This window comes from Castor canadensis, chromosome 5, assembly GCF_047511655.1.
Source record: "Castor canadensis chromosome 5, mCasCan1.hap1v2, whole genome shotgun sequence".
Lineage (NCBI taxonomy): Eukaryota > Metazoa > Chordata > Mammalia > Rodentia > Castoridae > Castor > Castor canadensis.
Window position 1 is genome coordinate 159,157,887 of NC_133390.1, and position 14,797 is coordinate 159,172,683.

At 51.1% G+C, this 14,797-nt stretch overlaps 2 protein-coding genes across 3 annotated transcripts; both read right to left on the bottom strand.

Moving 5' to 3' along the window:
• Positions 1-274: 274 nt before the first annotated feature.
• On the bottom strand, positions 275-5,198 carry Eif6 (eukaryotic translation initiation factor 6). The gene is made up of 6 exons (XM_020177793.2): positions 4,825-5,198; positions 4,618-4,703; positions 2,898-3,073; positions 2,222-2,398; positions 1,834-2,015; positions 275-562 (listed from the first exon to the last, which is right to left on the bottom strand). The coding sequence occupies exons 1-6, from the start codon at positions 4,929-4,931 to the stop codon at positions 553-555; spliced, it is 738 nt and encodes a 245-aa protein (XP_020033382.1). The 5' UTR covers positions 4,932-5,198; the 3' UTR covers positions 275-552.
• Positions 5,199-6,324: 1,126 nt separating this feature from the next.
• Positions 6,325-13,829, bottom strand: Fam83c (family with sequence similarity 83 member C). 2 transcript variants are annotated; one of them, XM_074074615.1, is made up of 4 exons: positions 12,582-13,829; positions 9,888-10,055; positions 9,554-9,711; positions 6,325-9,076 (listed from the first exon to the last, which is right to left on the bottom strand). In XM_074074615.1, the coding sequence occupies exons 1-4, from the start codon at positions 13,050-13,052 to the stop codon at positions 7,648-7,650; spliced, it is 2,226 nt and encodes a 741-aa protein (XP_073930716.1). In that variant the 5' UTR covers positions 13,053-13,829; the 3' UTR covers positions 6,325-7,647. The 2 variants fall into 2 exon arrangements, with proteins under 2 accessions (XP_073930716.1, XP_073930717.1); XM_074074616.1 differs by having other exon boundaries at positions 9,554-9,678; positions 12,582-13,827.
• Between the last annotated feature and the right edge of the window lie 968 nt (positions 13,830-14,797).

The following is a 14,797-nucleotide window of genomic DNA, read 5'->3' on the forward strand; positions in this document are numbered from 1 at the left end:
GCAAGAGGCCCGGTGCCCAGGACCCCTTACAGGGTTCTCCACGTGGCAGGGGAGCTGCTGAACACACTCTCATCCTCCAGAAAGGACCGGGAAAAAAATTGGGTAAAAAATGTAATAATTACAGTGGAGAGCGCTTCTTCCTCTTAAGTGGGATGAAGTCTCCCATCCTGGTGATGAGGGAGAGGGCTGTAGGTGTCAACCCCTCCCCCAACTTGCCCAGGACCCTCAACTGGGGAGCGGATGTCACACAAGGCAGAAGTCCACAAACAGCACATTCAGAATCGAGGGAGGCAGCTGCCCTTTAATGGAGTAGCACAGAACAACAGAACCCTCATCAGAAGCCACAGGAACCCACAGCCAGCATGACACGGAAGGTTTTTCAGTAACAGATTCAAGAGATGGCACAGGTGAAGAATGGTTGGGCCCTCAGTCACTGTTCCTGTGAGCTCTCTGCTAACACCTCCCTGCCAACTTCCAGTACAGACTAGCTGAGGCACGGAGACAGAGCCAAAGTCCAGGCGCAGGAGCCCACGCAACAGCAAGAAAGGTGACTCATGTAAGGCTGTGAAGAGGAAAGAGGAACATCATCAGTTACTGTTAAAGAGGGCACACCTTGCCCCACCCCTGGACCTTTGTGCTAGCTCAGCACTAAAGAGCCACATGCAGAACTCCACCTGGTCCCATTCAGATTCCAGGTCTGACTACATCCCATGTCACAGTCCAGTCTACAAATAAGTGCTTAAAGAGTACAACTTCTTTTCCCACTCAGGTGGGTCAACCTGCTCAACAATTTAGTTGTGAATCATAAATTAGAGTCTCTGAACATTAGAGAAAGGAGCAAGGAAGGCTCAGTCAAAGGAAATGATGTGCCCAGACCACAAGTCTCTCAGTGGCCAGAGTGGGGCCAAAACTTTGGTGTTCCTTTCCAGAACTCTCTAATTAGTGCTAACTAAATGCAAGGTTGGAAAACAGATCTGCTCTGTAAAAATTAAGTGAAAACATTCTTTTTTTTGTTTGTTTGGAGGGGATGGGGATTGGCACTGGGGTTTGAACTCAAGGCCTCCCCCTTGCTAGGCAGGTGCTCTTACTGCTTGAGCCACTCGACAGTCCAAAAACATTCTTACTGTAGGTGATAATTAAGTGCATGATTGTAAAACTGAAGTACACATTTCTAATTGCCTACCTGGCATCTTCACTGTGAGATCTCATGGATACCTCCATCAAAATGTGTTCAAAAACCAAAACCAAAGGAGGCTTGTGAATATTTTCTTTTTTTCCTCCCTGAACTAGGGTTTTGAACCCAGGGCTTACACCTTGAGCCACTCCACCAGCCCTTTTTTGTGATGGGTTTTTCAAGCTAGAGTCTTGGGAACTATTTGCCCCAGCTGGCTTCAAACCACGATCCTCCTGATCTCTACCTTCTGAGTTGCTAGGATAACAGTTGTGAGTCACCAGTGCCCAGCTCTTTCTTTTTTAAAGTGCTACTGGAGTTTGAACTCAAAATCCCTTAGGAATCCTGGTGTATCCTCAGGGTTTAAGAGGCTTCTCACTATCCCTAGCCAACAGCTTGTTTCTGTCTCAGATACTGACACACAAGCAAAGTATGATCAGTGATCAAATAAGATGGACCATAGGAAAAGTCTGCCTAGAAAGCTGAGTCTTCCAAGATGAGGATGAGCAGATGCTCAAATGTTTGTCAGCTATATCCTGTGATGGCTCAGAAGTATGTAGATAACACTCTCACATTTGAGGAGAACCTCCCAGTACAAATGCAAACTGGCTCCCATTCTTCCCCTACCCTTCCAAGTGAGCCTTTTCCATGGCCCCAGATACCTGTCAATGAGGGAATCCCGCATGCTGGTGGCGATGGTGCTAGGCTGGGCTTCATTCAGCTTGAAGACACTCTCAACCACTGACAGCTCTGTACTGGTTGTGTCCAGGCCACAAAAGGCACACCAGTCATTCACTACCATCCCAGCAGCAATCACCTCACTCCCTCGGTTCACAGTGCCCGCCTGCCAAAGGATAGACTCACCACAGGTCATGGCACCAACAGCTAAAATTTTCTTGCCTCCCCAGTGAGGATCCACCCCCAAATGCCTGCTCCCTGACCTGTAGCCCAATCCAAACTAGGTGAGGTAATGACCCAGATTCCTAAACACTGGCCAAAGGGATCTGTCTCAGTCAACAGGAGTTAGGGGGTCAGAGAATGGATGCTTACCACAAGGGGGACCTGAAGAAGAGAGGACAGTTCATCTTGGTCTTCAATTGAAGTCTTAGGGTGCACCAGTCCTCCTTGATTGCTAAAGACACAGTAGCTTCCTACTAGCACCTGATCAGCAACTGTCTGTCTGAAGACTTCCACCTTGAGCACATCAGCCAGGATTTCTTCTGTCTCCTGTTGGCCAAAGGTACTATGCTCTGGGCCAAGAACACACAGGCTAAAGAACCAGAACCAAGCCAGAACCACCCAAGGCTTGGCTCTCAACCCTTCATTTCTCTGCTACATACCTGTATATGGAAGTCTCCCTCGGAGAAGGGAAGAAGTGAAGCTTAGAGTATAGGCTAGCTATGGAGCCCCTAAGACTTAAGCATGTCCTGAACAGCTTGAGGCTGACCTCCATGCTGCTCTTTTCCAACTAACCCACACTCCAGTTTAACTGACAATCATCTATCCTGGGTAGGCTAATCTCCCCAATCCTAAAGGATTAATGCCCACACCCCAACTTCTGACATTGACCACACCACAGAAGACCTCTATTATCTCTATTATCACTATTCCTACAACTATTCCACTTACATGTGGAAAGCCACATATAAGGAGAAATCCTAAGTGACACCCCTACTTCCTGACTAGGCTGGCCCTGTGACTCTTGGGCCAAGTTGAGCTGCCTCACCCTGTCCAGGTCTGGGTGGACCAAGGCCACATAGTCATTGCAGGTGGTAACATTGCCCAGGGCTGAGAGCCGCTCCTCCACTCGCCGAATCTGCACTGAGTCTGGGAGGCAGTTGCGAATGTGCTGCAGTTCCTGGTCAGTGGTATTGTTGGGCACCAAGAGCCCATGCCTGTTCCCTGGAGAAACCCAAATTGGAAGGTAGGGCAAAAATAAACTATAAACATAGAAGATGCTTCTTGGGCCCTGTGGGCTGAGGATACAAATACCCAACCCAGTCTGAACCAATTACTCTCTCTAGGATGGCTTTAGGCTCAGAACCCAGCCCTCCATATACCAACCAGGGGAACCAAGGGTTCCCTGGGAAAGCCCTAGTAGCCCAGGAATCTATCCCATCAAACCTTGCTCATTTCACCATCAACTGGAGGGGAGCAGGACTGGCAGGGGATTCTTGGCATTGGTAGTATATTTTGCTGCTTAAAACTAACCTAACACCACATACCTACCAGAATGGCTAAAATTTTTAAAAGACCATCAATACCAAGTGCTGACAATGATATGTAGAAGAAGTGATAGGAGTGTAAATTGCTCAATAACTTCAGATAATTATCTGGCACTGTCTGCTACACTGAATAGTCAAATAACCAGTGTCATCCCACTCCTAAATTTAAAGTATCCAGGAGAAATATGTACTTATGTTCATATTTACACAAGCAGCATTATTTCTTATAGACCAAACTGAAAACTGCCCAAATGTCCATGTAATCAGAATGGATGAATACACTGTGATGTACTTACACAAAATGTACTACAGAACACCACCAATGAACAAGCTACAATTACATTGTGGCAACTATGTCTAAACCTCTGCCTGTACCTTTCAGGCCACAACTTTGAACTGAGTTACTCTCATTAAAATAAGACCAGGGCTGGGCTAAAATATCCCTTATGTCAGAATGTGCTTCTAGTCCTATAAGCATGGATACAGATCAAGATGTTTTGTTAATTGTTGTATTTTGAGATCAGTGTTTTAAGTGAATCAGAAAATACTTGAGGTCACCATAGTAAAAAGATAAAAGAAAATTTCTAAGTGAAAAAAATAAAGGAATAGACTTCTGCATGAACTCAATATGCAGAACTAAGAAACAAAGGGAGGCAGGAGGTGTACACAGAGCCAGGTTAAAGAAAGGACCAAAGAGTCAACAGTGCTAGGAAATTAGGGAGTAGAGAGGCCACTGAGAGATCTGGTAAAGGTAATTTAGTACTTAAATGTAGCTGAACAGGATGACCCAAAATTTTAGTCAGTCATTTTATAGAGGCAGAAATGGATACTCAGAAAGATGAAGCAACTTGTCCATAGTCAGTGCAGCGAAGAGATGAGATTCAACTCCTCCACCCTAGAGATGGAACTTGGTGAGTCACATTAGGTTCTCTGAATCTCAGCTTCCTCAACAGTCAAATGAGGACAATTCCTACCTCCGGTGTCATTGTGAAGACGGAATGTAAACAAGAGGGAAAGCACTTAATGATATTTGTTAGGACTAGTCTCCAGCAGCTTTTGCCAGAGGTTGTCCTTGAGCCCTGACAGAGTCCGTAGTCCACGGAGATGTAAACGAAAGCCTGGAAATCCCCAGGGCACTCCGCATCCTCTCCAGGGGCATGATTAATGATCGGTGGTGTTTGGAGGTTCCAGCTGTCCCTCGGCGCCCTCCACCTGCCTTACCCACACACATGCGTCCGATGATGCGGCAGCCGGCGATGGACGCGTGCACCACTGGGATGGTATCGGAGAGCTCGCCCTCGAACACACTGTAGGGACATGGACTCGGACATGGACTCGGTGGTCACGGGGTGGGGGCCAAACCACCGCCCCCCCCCCGACTCCCGGCATCCCTCCCCGCCGTCACGGACCCAAGGGCTCTCGCTGTACCTGTAGAAGTTCTCTGATCCTCCAATGGCCACCAGGCAGTAGGTGTTGGTGAGTTTGGCAAAGCAACCAATCTCACAGTTGTTCTCGAACGATGCGCGGACCGCCATGAGGGAGGCCCAGGGGCTGCGCGACCAAGAGTTCACAAGCCCGCAGAATCTCACTGGGGCCGGGTCTTCCGGCCGCGTGCCCTCAGACTCCGCCCCTCAGCACTCGGGTCCCGCCCACTGGATCCCTCTGTGCTTTCGGGTTCGGAATCCTACTGACCCTACCTCTCTCCGACCCTTACGGCCCCCACACCAGCTCACCAAGCCACTTCACCCCCCCACACGCGGCAACAACCTCTCTCCCTAAATAGGTTTCCGCTTCCGCCTCGGCCCAGAGAGACTTCCGGGAGAGCCTGGAGCACCCAGCCACGCTTGCGGCTACTCTAGCTCCGCCCTCTGGGAGGGCTCTATGGTTGTAATGGTTTAGCCACGGCCTCGGCTGGGTCCGCCTGCAGTATGCTTGCTCCCTCATTGCTTTTTTTTTTTCTACACCGCCCCCCAACCCCGCCTCTGGTGGAACTGGGGTTTGAACTCAGCTCAGGCATTCTACCGCTTGAGCCACGCCTCCGGTCCATTTTGCTCTGATTATTTTGGAGATGGGGGTCATGCGAACTATTTGCCCAGGCTGGCCTGGAACCTCAGTCCTCTTGATGTCACCCTCCCAAGTAGCTAGGATTACAGGCATGAGCCACTAGCGCTGAGCTCTTGATCTTTTTAGGAGGTGTAAATAAACCAAGATCTGGGGCTGGTCGGATGAAAGGCATGTGTTAGAGGAGGAGCCAATGTCTCCCAGAAGATGGGTTGATGGTGGAGGTATTTACTGCAATGAAGCAGAGGATGGACAAGTTTGGGAAAGGGCTGAATCCAGCTTGGCCATGGGGACAGAAGTCGGGATCTGGAGTAGAGGCAAGAGTGATGGGCTGAGAATTGAGATTTGGTACTGAAGCCTGGGAAGAGTGAAGTCATAGTGTCCATAGGGAGAAGTGAGACCAGAACAAAAAGGCTGGAGAAGGAGGCATGGTTAGGGAAGCAGAAGAGAACAGACTGAAGAAGGCATTGGAGAGAGGGGAGGATGGATGAAGCAGGGTCTAGGGAGTGGTTGCAGGGTGGGCAACGATGTGGGGGCTGACTGGCTTCCATAATGTGCTTCTCCACCTGTGCTCTATCACCCACTCAGGAGCCATCTTTGGTCCCTAGAATAGTGGTGTTTGCCATGGGCTCTGCTCTCATGAACACGGTAAACTTGGATTACACTTTGTAGAATCTACAAATGCCCATGATGTCTCAGAGTATTACAGGGAAGGCAGAAGGGGCTTGGAACCCCTTGCCTCAATCCCTCCTTGAGCCATCCAATCTCCTCCAGGGAACCTGCCATAATTAGTCTCAGTGGTGCCCTTTTCCCAACCCCAACTGCAGTTTCATAACTTCACATTCTTCAGGATACACCAGGCTCCTATTGGGTCTAGCCATATCTGCCTTTATTGATTTGTATCACATACAGGGTCCCAGGCAGGTGATGAACTCAGGAAAAAAAGCCCACAACCTGGCTCAGCCTGTACTTCAAGAGACCCTCAACAAGGTGATAACTATGATGTATATGTGTTTGTGTGTCCATGTGGTCTATTTGTCCCCCTAGTTCACCTCAGACTCACTCAGCCCTGTATCAGGTATCAGGCTTGCTTTACTAAACATTCCTTATTCCTCCATCCATCCAAAACCTCCCTATCCTTCAAGGCCTGGCTTATAGGCTGCCTTCTTGAAGCAACTTTGCTGACCACTCCACTGTCTCTATGACCTGTCCACCCTCTGTGCCTGGTTGGCCTTCCCTTTGATACAGCCCTTTCTCTCCAGTGGTTTATGCCCGAGGATTTGAGTCTGATTTATCTGTCAGTTCTATAGCATGTCCAGGGCAGGGCTAGGAACACAGCTTAAGTGCAAGCAGATGCTAGTTGGTGTGTGCATATTTTGGGTCATGTGCATATTTATGGTTTAGAATCCTGAGGGAGTCTAGAATGTGAACTGAACACATGGATTTTGTGTAGCTATTCATTTAGTCAGATGACATTTATTGAGTACTGCCACTGAAGTTCTAAGTGTTTGAGTTAATCACATGGATCTATATGTCTTACTGTATGCATCTATGGGTATGCAGTTGGTGGATATATACCCTGTCAGCGTGCTGTGTATATTGTATGGACACTTGGATATCTCTGTAGAGTTTGCATTTCGTGTGCATAGGAAAACATGAATTGCTGATGTTGTGTGTCATGTCTCTGCAAAAAACAATCTTTAGAGTCAGAGGTCACAGGTCTGGCAGAGGTCCTTACTCTGCCATTTCCTTGGACCTGCCTCCAAATAAACTATCCAGACTTTCTGAGCCTCAATTCCTACATTTATAAAAACAGAGGATATTCCTTGATGTGGGACCTGAGAAAAAAGGGGGGTAACACATGATAATAATACCTATTATCCTATAACTATGTACTAATAAGAGGTCCAGCTTGTAGGATGTTGGGAGGATGAAGGATGAGAAAAATAACTGGTGTGAAGTGCCTAGCACAGTGGCATTAAATAATTATGAGTTCCATTTCCTGGTGTGTGTGTGTGTGTGTGTGTGTGTGTGTGTGAATTTTGAGACCAGGGAGTATCTGATCTGGGCTTCTAGATGACTTCCCCTCCATACACTGTTCCAGCTTCACACTCCCACCCCAAGATGTGGGACCTGAGCAAATCAAGTCTCAGTGAATGGAAGAAGGATCTGTCCCTGACAGGAGCAGGACTAGGACTCAAAGCGACTTCGGAGCAGCTTGAACTTGGACTTATTGTTCTTAGTGATAAGGTCCAATTTGCTGTGGCCCAGAGTCAGCCGTTTCTCAGGTGCAAACAGGTCATTGTTACTACCATTGTGATGGCCACAGGGGAGGCCAGGTTCAGGTCCCGGCCTGAGACCCTGCAGCTGATGATACTTGGTAAGGAGGTCCAACTTGCTGTGGTGCAGAATGAGCCGCTTCTCATCCCCAGAACTCACTTCACCCATGTGAGCAGGACTTGGTCCTGGGAGAACATTGGGCCCAGGCCCTTCATTCCGGAATGGGCCAAACTTGGTGATGAGGTCCAGCTGACTGTGGCCCAGGGCCTGCCATCGCCCATGTAAACTCTGTTTTCCAGGCCTGGCTGAGGAATTGGCTTTGGAGGGCATTTTGGAGCCCTGGGCCTTGGAGTACTGTGCCAGGATGTCCAATTGGCCATGACTGTGGTTTGGGGGCAGCTTCCTATCCTCTGGGCCCAAATCAGCAGGTCTAAGGGAAGCTGACTCAGGGGTACCCCCAGCACCCTGGCCCCGGGACAGGAGATCCAGCTGGCTGTAGCTCTGGCTCAAGGACAACCGCCTACTGTCTGGGGCCTGCTCACTAGGCCGAAGAGAACCTGAGTTAGGGGTAACCCCAGAGTCAGGGCCTCCTACTTCTTGGGCTCTAGGGAAGGGGACAAGGAGGTCCAACTGACCATGGCTCTGACTCAGGGATGCCTTCTTCTCATCCACTATCTCCAGGGATATGCCAGGTGCCCAGCGACCTCGTGAGGGGCTGGGTTCCTGGCTTCCCAAGAGCCCATTCTCTGGGAGCCGGGACAGAGCTGGGATCCCCCGGGAGAAGTGGAAGAGGGGGCGAGGGCAGGGGAGTAGAGATGACCCCACTGCCAGGGTCGAAGGATTGGCACTACTGCAGTTGAGGGCAGGGGAGGACTGGGACCATGGGGATGCTCCCAGCTTGCCCAGGTTGGCCCGGTAAGGCCCAGGAGGGGAGCCACGGTTAGGGTCTGACAGCTGGCGATGCAGGGAAGGCTGGCCACCAGCTTCACGGCAAGAAGGGCGTGAGGATGAAGACTCCATACCCTTGTCACTGCAACCACTGTCTCCTGGTAGCGTGAGGTAGGAGGAACGACCCATGACAGGTGAGCGCTTGATGCTGCTGAGGCTGGTACTGGAGGGTGAAGAACACATGGGGTCTGGGATGCCAGGCCCCAATGTCAAGTCCACTGGGGCAAGATGTGGTGCCCTGGGAGACAATGGATCCTCACTACCACAGAAGCCTTCCACGGGCTGTGACTCAGCATACAGACAGCGAAACTCCCGGTCAAAGTCTTCCACGATGTAGCCCCTCAGCTGCAGCACCATGCTGGTGTGGGCCTGACTACAAAGCCAGGTGAAACTGGGGCAGAAGGTGGGGGTCACGAGTCAAAGGGCAAGGCCTGCAGCTCAGCAGGAGTCATAATGGGAGCATCTCCAGAAATGGATCAAGACCCCACCCCATAAGGGGTGAGCCATAAGGGCTCACAGTGAGAGGGCAGAGCTCCAACCCCAGAGTCTGATCAACCCAGTCCTACCTAGAAGACTCAACTTTCCCATCTGTAAAGTGGACTAGGGACCAAAGTTCCTCCATTTTCCATGTGCAATAGTTACTTCCTTGCCAAGGGCACTTAAAGGAATCTTTCCAATGTCTCCTTCATGGTCAACTTGCTCCCATACTAGACTGAGCCCTGCAAGGTGCCTAGCACACAGCAGGTGCTCAGTACATGCTTAAAGGGATAGATGGAGGAAATTTCAAAGCCTCCACACCCAAGGCACACTCGAGAGCCCATGGCACAGCCCCAGGCCCTCCCAGGCCCTCTCCCCTTCACTCGCTCACCTGTAGCTGCCTGCCACCACCTGCTCACAGTCAACAATGATGAATTTCTCCAGAGCCTGTCCAGTGAAGCGGCGGCCTGCCTTGCTGCAGTATGTGTCCCCACATGTGCTCCTCACACGCATGTTCTGAACCAAAGGTGGAAGGAAGTTGGGAGTGACCTTAAGAGAGTGGAGCTCAAGCTATGTCTATGCCCCAAGCAGTCTCTGACCTCAAAACAGTTAAGGAAACCCCATTCACCACTCCCACTGATTCTCCCCACGGTCACACACCAGTGGCTCTTCAGCCTTCCTGAGTCCCTGCCCCCACCTGGTTGTTGCCCTTAACCCATACTGACCGGCAGGTGGCCCCCATTGAGGCCCATCTTGTAGCACATCTCCAGGAAGTGCTTCAGGTGCTCCTGGGCTAGGAGGAGGTAGACAGGGACACCACGCCTGCTCGAGGCCTCCATGAGATCACACAGGAGCTCCATATCAGTGAATACATCCATCACTATAGCCACCACCTGGGGGATGGAGGAGACCTCAGTCCTGCCTGGGGCACTGCCCACATCCAGCCTAGACCAGGTTCCCAGGAAAAGTATAGGACTAAAAATCAGGAGGCCAGAACCTGTAACAACATCTGGCCAGGACAGGCTTTTGGCAATATCTAGCCCACAGTTCTTGGGCACAGGGAGAGTTCACAGTCTTGAACCTCTGGTTGTCTGAAAGTCTATGTGTGTGTTTCTGTGGACAGTGTTTATCATCAGATTCTCATAAGATGTCTGTGGATCAACATGCTAGTCAAAGCCCCAATCTGTGTTGACACCCAGAGAGAACAGGAGTCAGAAGCACCAAAAAAAAGGCAGAGCCCAGATCCCTGTTTTCGTATTTCCCATGCTCTCCACACTGGCTCCAGTCCTTGATCTGGCCCAAGGACTGTGCAGGAGGTTGGGGGGGCAGCTCCCCTCTTTTTTTTTTCTGTTGGTACTGGGGTTTGAACTCAGCACTTCATGCTTGCTAGACAGGTGCTCTACTACTTGAGCCACTCCACCAGCCCTTTATGTGTTAGGTAATTTTTGAGATAGGGTCCACAAACTATTTGCCCGGGGCTTACTTTGAACTGTGATCCTCTTTATCTCTGACTTAGAGATCCTAGAGTAGCTAGGATTACAAGCATGAGCCACCAGCACTCAACTATGGCTCCCTTTTGAAGGAGAGAGCTGCAAGCCAATGCCTTTGCCATACCTGCCTCAGTTGGCTTGTGAAGCTACACAGATCCGGTGTGACATCTTATACTCAGCTTCTCTTACTTCTACCCATGCAAACTGAAACCAAGTTTTCTGCTCAGTTGATGACTGGGACTTGTGCTCCCATATAAGTGCCCCTGAACCTCTCCCTCACCACCCCCCACCAGCATTCCCAAAGCCCCAGCTGCCCTTCATCCCATTGCATGTATCTGCTGTGAGGTTCTCCTAGGTAGGGCCTGGAGGCAGGAGGTATAGAACCTAGCACTGCAGCTCTGAAGCCAGATAGAACTGGGTTCAAACCCAAACTTCCTAGATTCAGGGCTTTGGGTAAGTCACTTCACCTCTGGGAGCCTCAGCTTCATCATCTGCTAAATGGAGATAATAATAGCCACATCTTAGAGTTACAGGGAATTAAATGTGAAAATGCTGGACACACAACAGAAGCTCAATAAATGTGCTTTTCCTGCTGCCTTCTTAACAAACGAGGACTTTGGGCCATAAGAAACGGAAGCACTTCCAAGGTCAGCCTAAGAGTCAATGACAATACAGCACAGGAACCTGGCTCCTAGCCCAGGGGCAGAGGGATCTAAGTGAGGATGAGCAGGCAAGGCAGTGGGGATGTCCAGTCCACAGCACAGGCCTGGCTAGGAGCGGGGGAACCAGGACAGGCAGGAAAGATCAAAGGGAGACAGTGATGACAACAGCAACCACTTGGTAATTACCCTATTCCCGATGCCAATCAGGCTTGGCCCTCCCCTGCCTGGGGCTCAGGCCGGCTTAGCAGTGAAGCTCTGGAGGTACCAGTGGGATCCTAGCTCTTGAGCTCTGCAGCAGAATCCTTATCCCTATCTCAAATCTTGCCAAGGGTCATTGTGTTCATTCCCCTCTCTCCTGAGTAGGAGACAGAGCTCCAGGAGTGAAGCTGTGCTGCTGTGTGTCTGGAGCCTTCAGAGGTATGCCCACCCCTACTGCTTTCCTCTGAGCCCAGCAGCCTCCGCTCTTCACTCCTTCTAAAAGCCCAGCCCTTAAGACTATGTGAAAGCCCATGCACCAGTGTTCCACACTAAAAGCCCAGCCCTTAAGACTATGTGAAAGCCCATGCACCAGTGTTCCCTCCCTGATCCAGTTTAGCTGCAGATGTAGCCCAGAAGGCTGTGGTGCAGCCCCAGGGAGGGCCAGCAAGTAGGGCCAAGCTTGGGGCTCAGGGCCTGCATCAAACCCCTTTCTCTCTGCCAATGCCTGATGACCTCCCAGGGTAAGTCCCAGCTCCTCCCTGGCCTCAGTTTCCTTCTCTGTAAGCCAAAGAAGTGGCTCATATGATCTCTAAAGTTGGGTTCTTAGTTTGGGGCTCATAAAACTGAGAATCTGGTGAAATCCATGAATTCTGTCTTAAGAAAAAGTGGTAAGGACACCTCCCTCCAATATGCACAAATACCTTTTCATTTTCATACCTTTTGGCATGAAGTACTATAGGCTAGGTGCATGCCCTGCTCTATACTTATCTGTAATGATCTTGAGTGCCAAGGGGTCACTAAGGGAAATAAAATACATGCCCAGGGCTGGTGGAGTGACTCAAGTGGTAGAGCACTCAGAGCCAAGCAAGTGTGAGGCCCTGAGCTCAAACCCCAGTACCACCACCACACACAAAAAAAAAAAAAAAAATCTCAAGAAAAGCACATGTCCACCCAGAAGTTCTCATCCAATTCTTCCCCTAAGCTGCTGTGCGGCCTTGGGATGGTTCACTCCCATTCCCCGGACCCAAGTTGTCATATCTGTGAGATGAGTAAGAGGTGAGACTTTTACCGTGCGGGCCTGGCTGAAGAGGAAACGCAGCAAGTCCTTGATGTTCTTGGCCTTGTCCCTCTGGAAGTGGACCACAGCCTGGGTGGGGCTGAAGACTGTGGCCTGTGGAACCTCTGGCCAGCCTAGGTCCAGGTCTGGGGGATCCACATCAGAAGCCATGGGGAAGTAGGTTCCTGAGGTGATTTCGGAGAGCAGACTGAGGCGGTCGGGCCCCGAGGCGTCTGGGGCCTGGGCCTCGCTGAGTTCAGGGCCCACACGCACATGGGTGGTCATGTAGTTCATGTCCAGGCCACTCAGGAAGGGCAGCTCCTGCTCCTCAGAGATGACCTGCAGGTAGGCAGCTTCACCCCGCTCCAAGAGGGCGTCAGCTGCCAACCGCGCCGCCTCACTGTGCTGCAGCACTAGGGGTGCGCTCTCCCGCCACCATGGCCTCTTCAGCTCCTCCACCCGGCCCCGAAGGGGTCCCGCCATGCCCTGGGTTCCCCCAGGCCCTGGGCCTCTGAACGTGCCTCACCCACCAGCAGGCTCCATGGCCTGCACCTGGGTCAGCTGCAGCAGGAAGAAGATCCCAGCAGAATCGCCTCTAGTCTGTCTGCCCCAAGTATGGCAAGGGCCCCCAACCTGTTGCCACCCTAAATCAGAGCCATGCTCCGCCCCATTGCCCCTGGCCTCAAGAACCTGTCAGGTCAGCCCCACCTGTCTGCCTGCTGTTAGGACTCGCCTGCCCAGGGAAGCAGCAGTGCTAGGCTCTCAGTGCGTGCTGCTGCCTCCCTTCCTTCCCCTCCTCTGCTTGCCCAGACAACACTGCTCCACCCCACCAGGCTCCTAGCAAGTCTGCAACCCTAACCTTCCAGGGACCTGCAATGGTTGGATTACAATTCAGGGGACTGGGCCTTCTCAGGGACACACACACTCTCCATGGTGGATGAATGACTCAAGGTATCCAGATAAAGACATGAACACACAAGAAGATACACTGACTGATAACTGACCAGTATGTACACATAGTCTACAGGCTGACACAAGCAGACCACATATTTTGATCAAACCCACTCGTGTCAACTGACCCAAACACTAATGTAGAGCCTGACCATAACCCCAGACATTCCACCATGGGTAGTACATGCCTTGGCCCACATGCACACAGGGCGCCAGTAAGGGCTGAATGAAATGTTACACAGAACTGCCAAGGGCATACACCCATCTGTCCCCCACTCTGGCTCTCTGCTCCCATAATTGCCCTCTCCCTCTCCACCACCATAACAGTGGTGCCCATGACCCCCTGCCCCACCCTCACTCCAACTCTGAGCCTATCCTCTGAGGGCTTGATGCCCAAGAATGGCCAGAAAAGTGTTAGAATGCATGTCCCTCAGGTTCCACCCACTCTGAGACTGAGCCAGGTCTGAGGTTCTGATGAAGTCTGGAGAATGCCCTTTTTTTTTTTTTTTTTTGGGAGTGGCACTGGGGTTTGAACTCAGGGCCTCACACTTGCTAGGCAGCTGCTCTACCACTTGAGCCACTCCACCAGCCCCTGGAGATTGCCTTTTTAACAAGTGCTGGGGTGCACAAGGAATAGGGAGCTGAGGTCTCCCCCAAGACATGCTGTTCCAGATGGCTGAATTTCCAGCGCCCCCAACTCCAGCGTTGCTCTCGGCCTGGTGGGAGCCAGATCCCAGCCTTCCCAGGGCTGAGTATTAAATGGTTAAAGTGGGAAAGGTTGTTTCAGAGGATGGGTAGACACTAGCAAAGTCAGGAGGAAAATAAGGCAGGCATCTCTGACTTAACAGGGGCCACAGTCCCAAAGCATGTGGGGGTCTGCCCTTAGGAGGATGGAGGTAAGGCTTTGTTCTAGAGAAGAGGGTCAGCTGTGCATGGGGTAGGAGGGCAGACTGAGCACAAGTGGCCACCACTTTCCCATAGAGGTATGAGATCTGTTGAGGATGGTGAGGAAAGCAGGGGTGTAAAGCTATATCTCTTGTACACCCTGTTTACTGCTGACTATTCTTGGTTTATCTGCTCTATGATCAGGTCCAGAACACAGGCTCTTCTGGGACAGCAGAGCCTTGAATGGTATGGGAGGTGGGGCATAGAAGTGAGGGGCCCAGGAGAGACACAGGCCTGGAGCTGAAATTCTTTAGACACTGGAGCACCAGGCCCTCTAAGGGGGCCCTCCCCCCAGGGGTGAGGAGGCTACATGAGTGGCAGGGAGTTGGGTA